The 8454-nt window shown below is 43.3% G+C and overlaps 1 protein-coding gene across 4 annotated transcripts in view; it reads left to right on the top strand.

Annotated features, from left to right (window-relative positions):
• The first annotated feature begins 890 nt into the window (after positions 1–890).
• Wdr60 (WD repeat domain 60) overlaps positions 891–8454 on the top strand; it is a 49788-nt gene continuing 42224 nt past the window's right edge. Inside the window, exons 1-4 of one of the 4 annotated variants that reach the window (XM_029541037.1) lie at positions 891–1031; positions 2640–2688; positions 3847–4270; positions 5541–5632. In XM_029541037.1, the coding sequence (XP_029396897.1) occupies positions 3898–4270; positions 5541–5632 (465 nt within the window). In that variant the 5' untranslated portion in view covers positions 891–1031; positions 2640–2688; positions 3847–3897. Of the gene's footprint in view, positions 1032–1122; positions 1202–2634; positions 2689–3846; positions 4271–5540; positions 5633–8454 lie in introns of those variants that run through there. The other 3 variants (XM_021201733.2, XM_029541036.1, XM_029541035.1) reach the window with 3 other exon arrangements.

The following is an 8454-nucleotide window of genomic DNA, read 5'->3' as shown; positions in this document are numbered from 1 at the left end:
CCATCTCTGGTAAAATATACTATTAAATTTAATCTTTGTCAACTTTTGAAAATGTAGCGACTGGGGTTGGGGAGATGGCTCAGTAGATAAAGCAGTGTCATGCAAGCATGCAGACCAGGGTCTGGATCGCCAGCACCCACGTAAAAGTCAGGTGGGGCAGCCTTTTTCTAATCTCAGTGCTCATGAGGCAGAAATAGCCATAGGCAAGAACCAGTAAAATTCTGTAAGAATTGGACCAAAATAAACCACAGCCACCACCAAGATTACCTTCCGTCTAAGAAATGTACTGGATTAGTAGAAATAAAGATAATAATAGACCTTAAGCAAAGATGAAAGAATTTATGTTCGTACCTTTTGTATGACAAGGATTTGGCTTAGTGACCTTTGTGTCTTGAGTGAGTGAAAAGTAAAATTCTAACGTGGGTTACAGTAATATGTGGAAAAGTGTGCAAAAAGTAAACTTCTCATCTGCAGAAAAAGCTCAGAATGCTAACATAAGATCCAGATACTTCCTAAGTATCGCTAGGTAAACAGCCTGGTCTTGAACTCACAAAGATCCTTTTGCCTTGTCTCCATTGTAATGGAATTAATTAAAGGTGTGCGCTGCCACAGTCGACCACAAATAGTTTTTATGAAAAGACAGTCTATAGGGTGTGAGTTTAAGAGGCAAAGCCTTGTTCAAGTATAAAGCTCAATCACCGTTTTCTTCCCATCTCTCGTTGTCAACTATGAGGGTCAATGAAGGATCAGGCAAAGAACCTCAAGACCTAAGAAACCGCTACTGCACGTTTGCAGCAAACACGGACGCGCAGGCGCGCGTGCTGGGAACGGCCGCGGGGCATGCTGGGCCAGCGACTTCGGCCCGTTGCTAGGAGGCGGGGACGCCGGCCCTCCCGGGACCCAAGTCGCAGCAGGCCTGGCTGGCTGGTCGAGCTCAACGACGGTGGGTTCATCTTCCTCCGGTGGCCCGCGCCTGCTGGGCGGAGGACTCGCGGCTGCCCCAGCCTCGAGGAGCGATGGAGCCTGGGAAGGTCGGTGCGCCGCGGGGCCCGGCCCGGCTCGGCCCGCGCCCGCGTATCCCCCCTTCTTTCTTGGCAATGGAGACCGGGTTACTCCTGGGCCTGCACTTAGGAGAGAGCTGGAGGCGGAGTTTGGGTCGAGGTCTCAGCTCTGCTGATGGCCTCTCACTTCTTAGCTCCAGGTGCGGTTTGTGGAGGAGCTTCTGGACTCATCCAGAGGCGAGGCTGAGTGTCAACTTTAGGAAGGCACAGGACTCCTGAAAAAAAAAAAAAAAGCCGCAAGATGAAAATGAGTCTCGTTAAGGTAGAAGGTTGTTGAGTTTAACTTTGGTAGAATATATATATCATATATATATATATATATATATATATATATATATATATGATATATATATATCTCAAAAGTCCACCTCTTAGGTTTTCCAGTTTGGTGGAATACAGGTTTTTAAAGTATGTCATTATCCTATCAACTACCCATGATAAATACTGCGAATTACCTTAGCGTTTATTATAAAGGACCCTTGTCTGCTTTAATTAATTTAGGTCTTCTTGTTCTAACTTTTGGTTTACTGGGTAAAAGTTTGTCCATTTTATTGATCTTTCTCAAAGAGTCAGCTCTTTCATTGATTCTTCATACCAGTTTGTGTTGTTGTTACAGTTTCTTTGATTTCAGTCCTGAGTTTTTTGTTTTTTTGTTTTTTTTCTTGCCATCTACTCTTTTGGGGTTATTATTTCTTCTTGTTTTTCTAGGGCAGTCAGGTGCATCATGACATTACCAATATAAAGCCTCTCTAGTTTTTGATGGAGGCACTTGGTGCTATGAACTTGCATCTTAAAAACTGGGTTCGTTGTGTCCCATAGGTTTGGGTATGTTGTATTTTTATTCTGTTTTAAAAAGTTTATTTTCTGGGCTGGTGAGATGGCTCAGTGGGTAAGAGCACCCGACTGTTCTTCCGAAGGTCCGGAGTTCAAATCCCAGCAACCACATGGTGGCTCACAACCATCTATAACAAGATCTGATGCCCTCTTCTGGAGTGTCTAAAGACAACTACGGTGTACTTACATATAATAAATAAATTTAAAAAAAAAAAAAAGTTTATTTTCCTCTGTGATTTTTGTTCTGACTCAATTTTCATTTAGTAGTAAGTAAATTTTCATTTAGTAGTAAGTTGTTCAGTGTCCATGAGTTTGCTTGGTGTTGTTGATGCTCAGCTTTAATCCATGGTGGTCAGATAGGATTCAAGGTGTTATTTCAGTTTGCATATATGTATTGAGGCTTGCCTTGTGTTCTAATATGTGATCACGAACTTTGGAAAAGAAAGAATATTCTTTAGAGTTTGGGTCCCATTCTTGACCTGTGTTTGGATCAGCTTTCATTTCAATAGGAAGCAAAACTAGAAAATAAAAAACATTTTCTAGTTTATTTTTTTGATACAAATAGTATAATGAAAACACAAAATTTGTTATTTAAAAGATTTCCCCCTAGGACCTCCTTATATTGCCTATGCTGGCTTGGAATTTAGAATCTTCCTGCCTAAGCTTTCAAAGAGCTAGGATATGGGTGTGTGCCGCCATGCCTGACTTGATAATTCTGTCTTTGTACTTTGCTACTTAGAGAAGAACCAAAGATGATACTTGGAAAGCAGATGACCTCAGAAAACACCTGAAGGTAATATATTTTAAAGACTTGGCGTGGGAGTCACATGAAACTCCATGGGCTTTTGGACAACCCTACATAGCTTTGCTTACAAGTGCATTTCAGAGGCAATTTTGACTCAAAGAGGAAGGTAGGTAGTTACTACTTCTGGAGAATTTTAGGGTACGGTCCTGCACTGGAACTGAGGTGTCCTGTGTGTGTATCCAAGTCTGGTAGTTCCATCAGTTTGAGTTTTGAGATTGAGATTTAGTTCTCCTGAAAATTTTATAATAAAGATCTCTAATTAATTAATTAGTTAATTATCATTTTTAAAGATTTATTCACAAGAAAAAAAAAAGATTTATTTATTATTATTCATAAGTATACTGTAGCTGTCTTCAGACACTCCAGAAGAGGGCATCAGATCTCATTATAGGTGGTTGTGAGCCACCATGTGGTTTCTGGGATTTGAACTCAGGACCTTCGGAAGAACAGTCAGTGCTCTTACCCGCTGAGCTGTCTCGCCAGCCCTAGTAATTAATTTTAAACAGGGTCTCCCTCTGTAGTCCAGGCTAGCCTTGAGTTGAAGTGTCCCATTCTCCTGAGGGCTGGAATTATTCTTGACACTCATGCTTGGCTTTATTGTTGTTGACACAGGGTCTCACTATGTAACCCTAGCTAGCCTGGAACTTAGACAAACCAGATGGTCTCAAACTCACAGAGATCCACCTGCTTCTGCTGCTTGAGTGCTAGAATTACGGCATGCCACCATGCCCAGAAAGCTTTATTCTCTATGTAGGAACCAAGTGGTTCTTGCCTCAGCAACTTTAAACTACATCTTCATTGCACCCTTCTATTATAGGTTATATTTTACTGTTTCACTTTTTTGCAGTACTAAGTTTGAACTCATGTTTGTGAGCTAGGCAAGACTGCTGCTGCATCCTGCCTCCCATTTACACTTCAGGTTGATTTGCCAATCAGCGCGTACATGGGTTTGAAGTTACCATTTGTAGAAATGTTATGTAGAACTGCAGTTAGCATGCTGAGGATCTACCTTCCATCTTGCTGGACTGAGAGGGCTGTTGCAGCCAGTGATTTTTAAAGTGCTGCAGATGAGTCTTTCTGTCCAGATAGTGACAGTAAATGCACGTGTGCTTTCATAGTCAAGGAAGATCTTCTGTGTTGTTCTAGGCTGTACAGTCAGGTAGCCCCAAGGAAGAGAAGAAACTCAGAGAAAAGAAGATGCACAAGGACTCAGAGTCGGGCACTCCTGAATACAGAGAACACAAGAGCAGGGACCCAGACCGAGAGGCCCGGCACAAGGAGAAGACAGCTGAGAGAGACCTGTACACCTCGACAGAACATCCTCGTGGGGAGAGAGACCGAGAGAGGCACAAGGAGAGGAGGAAAGATGTGAAAGACCGTGAGAAAGACAAGCTGAGAGAGAGACATCGAGACCAAGAAACAGAGAAGGCTCATAGTCGAGGCAAGGACAGAGAGAGAGAGAAAGACAGACGGGCCAGGAAAGAAGAGATCAGGCAGTCCATGGCCTACCATGACCTCCTGGGTCGAGATATGCGTGGCCGGCAGATGCCGGAGAAAGTGGAAAAGAAAGGTGTGTCTCTGCACCATGGACCCCACCTATAGTGTAGCCCAGGCTGCTTTTAGTTTGCTAGCTCTGTTTGCTCTGCTGTTGATTGACTGATGTGCCTGTTTGTGAGTGTGCCTGTGTGAGTGTGTGTGTGTGTGTGTGTGTGTGTGCGCGCGCGCACATGTGTGAGTGTGAGTGTGTGTGTGCCACACTCTGAGTGGAGGGGAGAGGATAACTTTCAGGAGTTGGTTCTTGCCTTCCCCATTGCGATGGGGTCTCTTTCTGCCACATTATGTCCTTTAGGCTAGCTGGCTGATTCTTCTCTCCTTACCCCCCCCCCCAATGTAGGAATGCTGGGATTATAGACGTGTGCAGCTGTATCCAGCTCATGTGGGTTCTGGGCTTCTCAAGCTTGACTGGCGGCTGCTTTTATGCGCTGAGCCATTTTCTTGCCTGTATTTTGTTTAAAAGTTCTCACTGAAGCATTTTTCCTTGTAGCTCATCATTTATTTTCTGAGGTTTTCATGGATACTTTACCTTTGGATTTAGGAAACAGAAAGCTACAGTTTCCTATTGTCCATGCTTGTTACTATGAACTTTAAAAAAAAATTCAGTCAACAAAGGAAACTAGTATTTACTAGTGTTTTTAACTTTTGAAATTCTTTTTGTAAATTTAATATCTCAGTAGATCTTAAGTCTCTGTGAATAAACAAAAATAAAGCACTTTAATAAAAGTATTCCACCAAAGTATTATTTTTATTACAGTATTGGGGATTTGGGGATAAACTCAGTGCTGTTGTACATGGTGGGCAAAGGCTACCCCTAAATGAAAGCCCTGCCCTTGGGGTTTCCTTAAGTGTGAGCTAATGAGGGGTCAGTGATAGCTGGTGTGTCTGTACTCGGATGTCCACATCAGCACTGCCAGGGTGACGGTGACTCACCCTCTCAGCCACCACTGCATGATAGGCTTCAGCTTCCTGTCAGACGTTATCTGTGAGGCCGATCTCTCCTTCCGGGGGTACATAGACATTTACCCACTTGTCTCAGTAACAAAGTGGGAGAGGGGAAGTACTGCATCTGTTTCTGAGCCTGCCATATTCTTCTTGTACTTTAAGTTTAGATACTGGCACTTGTTACCCTTGAGTCTTGAGAATGTGTTTTAGTTGAAGAATGTCTTACAATACAGATTAATGAACATGTGTGCAATAGTAAAGTCTGCAGCAAGTTATTAGGTGGTCTTCTTGGTAAGATAAAATTCGTGAATATTAAAAATATGCTGTTGTGGTTTTCTTAGTAAGTAAAATACGAACTGAGGAAAGAGAAAGGAGAGATGAAGACTCTGAAAGAATAGATGAAGATAGAGAAAGGAGATACCGAGAAAGAAAGGTAAGGCTTGCGGGCCCGAGCCAGCAGAGCACTTGGGAACTGAAGAAGGAGATGAAGCTTCTGGATATTTCCTTTCTTTCTTTCTTTCTTTTTTTTTTTAATACATTTTTAACTTCTAAGTGACATGTGATAATTATACATACTTATAGGGCACAGTGTGACACCTCAGTGTATACATATAGTGTTTAATCTCCACAATAGGATGATTGGTATGTGTGTCATTTTGTCTTAGGTCAGGTCACTATTGCTGTGACAAGACCCCACGACCAAAAATCAACCTGGGGAGGAAAGGGTTTATTTGGCTTACATTTCCACATTGCAGTCCATCATCTAAAGGAGTCAGGAGGAAACTCTAGCAGGGCAGGAACCTGGAGGCAGGAGCAGAGGCAGAGGCCATGGAGGGTGCTGCTTACTGACTTGCTCAGCGTGCTTTCTGCTAGAACCCAGGACCACCAACCCAGGGATGGCACCACCCACAATGGGCTGGGCCCTCCCCATCAATCACTGAGAAAATACCCTACAGCTGGATCTTTTTTTTTTTTTTCTCTTTTTTATAAGGCATTTTTTTTTATTGAACATTTATTTACATTTCAAATGCTATCCCCAAAGAACCCTATATCCTCCCCCACTCTGCTCCCCAACCCACCCACTTCCGCTTCCTGGCCCTGGCATTCCCCTGTACTGGGGCATATGATCTTCGCAATTCCAAGGGCCTCTCCTCACATTGATGGCAGACTAGGCCATCTACTGCTACATATGCAACTAGAGACACAGTTCTGGCAGGTACTGGTTAGTTCATATTGTTGTTCCTCCTATAGAGTTGCAGACCCCTTTAACTCCTTGGGTACTTTCTCTAGCTCCTTCATTAGGGGCCCCCTACAGCTGGATCTTATTGAGGCGTTTTATCAATTGAGATCCCCTCCTTACAGGTGACTCCACCCTGTGTCAAGTTGACATAGACTAGCCAGGACACCACTTTTTTTTTTTTTTTAAATATCATCCTGGGCTAAAGAACATTAGAATGATTCCTCCTGTACCCTAAGTGGGTGTTTACTATTTTTTTTTTTTTTTGGTTTTTCGAGACAGGGTTTGTCTGTATAGCCCTGGCTGTCCTGGAACTCACTCTGTAGATCAGGCTGGCCTCGAATTCAGAAATCCGCCTGTGTCTGCCTCCCAAGTGCTGGGCTTAAAGGCGTGCGCCACCACGCCCAGCACATGGGTGTTTACTTATGGAAGTTAACCACTGTTCACTAATTAACACTTGTGTAACACTTACCTTCTAGTGGCTAGTCTTGAGTTTACTTTAAAAAAATTAACTCCTTGTCAGGCATTTATGTTGCTTTTTTTAATTTGAGGAATCTTTTTTTTTTATAAGTAAGTGCAAATAATGACATAGAATGCTTAACAAACCCTCTTCTACTTCATGTAATAGTTGTGATGCAATAGTTGTTTGGGTTTTGTTTTGGGTCTGTAAAGCAAAGGTCCTTTAGGCTTAGCTTTTTAATTCTCATAGTTTATTTGGCAAGTGATTTTAGGTAGTGATCTGCCTATAAAACTGAAGACCTCAGTTAAACATATTTCTCTAGAAATACTCTCCTGGCAGAGACACACAGGGTGGACTAGAGTCGGGCAGAACCAAGGAAGGAGAGTGCAGGGACTCTTTGTGCAGGAATACCGTCAGAACAATGGCTGGGACTTGTGTCATGAGTGACTCGCATGGTGGTGGTGTTGGGATGAGAAGATAGCTAAATCATAGCCTTTACTTGCACGGCTCCTCGTCTGGGTGCGAATAAGCAACAATTAAGAGCCAGTGACAGGCCTTGTTACTACATGGAGACAGCAGCATCACACTGCTGGCGTTCACCACAGGGACTGGATTCCAAAGGAAGTTACAAAGTCTCTGCAGCAGGGACCACAGGGCTATGGAGCTAAAGATGAGGGAACAAATTAAGAATGTGGTGGAGAAACAAAGAAGGCCAATGCTGTTTGTTTTGCTTTGTATATGAGTTTTCTGTCACTATAATAGAATATCCAAGGAATTCAATATATAAAAGAGAAAGGTTGACTTTGATTCACAGAACTGGAACCTTCAGCCCATGGCTGGTTGGCCCTGTGGTAGAGAGGTAGCACATTGTAGGAATGCAGAGGAGCAAAGCTACTCGCCCCCCATTCAGGGACTAGAAAGTGGAGGGAGGAATAGGAAGACAAAGCCCATAGTCCCCCAGCCTTTCACATGGCTGCACTTCCTGCAGGTCACAGTACCTCCCACCAGTGACACCCTGGAGACCAAGCCTTAACACAGGACCATCCAGATCCTCATCCCGAGGAATGTAGACGATTTTTAAGTCAGATGAGGACATCTAGGTTTAGATGATCTTGCTTTGTAGTGCTTGGTGTTGGTGTGAATGAGGATTCTTCTGGATCAAGGATTTTAGGGAGATAGAGGTGTACCCACTGTGATTTTCTTTCACTGTAATATACATAGATAGCACCATGCCACTGTATTATACACAGGCAGCACATGTCACTTGTAATACACACAGGCAGAATATGTCACTGTATTACACACAGGCAGCACATGCTACTGTAATATATACAGGCAGCACATGTCACTGTATTACACAGGCAGCACGTGTCACTGTAATGCACACAGGCAACACGTGTCACTGTATTACACACAGGCAGCATGTGTCACTCTAATGCACACAGGCAGCACATGTCGCTGTAATACACACAGGCAGCACATGTCACTGTAACGCACACAGGCAGCACATGTCACTGTAATGCACTCAGGCAGCACATGTCACTGTAATGCACACAGG

This window comes from Mus pahari, chromosome 7 (genome assembly GCF_900095145.1).
Source record: "Mus pahari chromosome 7, PAHARI_EIJ_v1.1, whole genome shotgun sequence".
Classification (NCBI taxonomy): Eukaryota; Metazoa; Chordata; class Mammalia; order Rodentia; family Muridae; genus Mus; species Mus pahari.
Note: the sequence above shows the minus strand (reverse complement) of the source record. Positions and strands in the feature narration are given on the sequence as shown.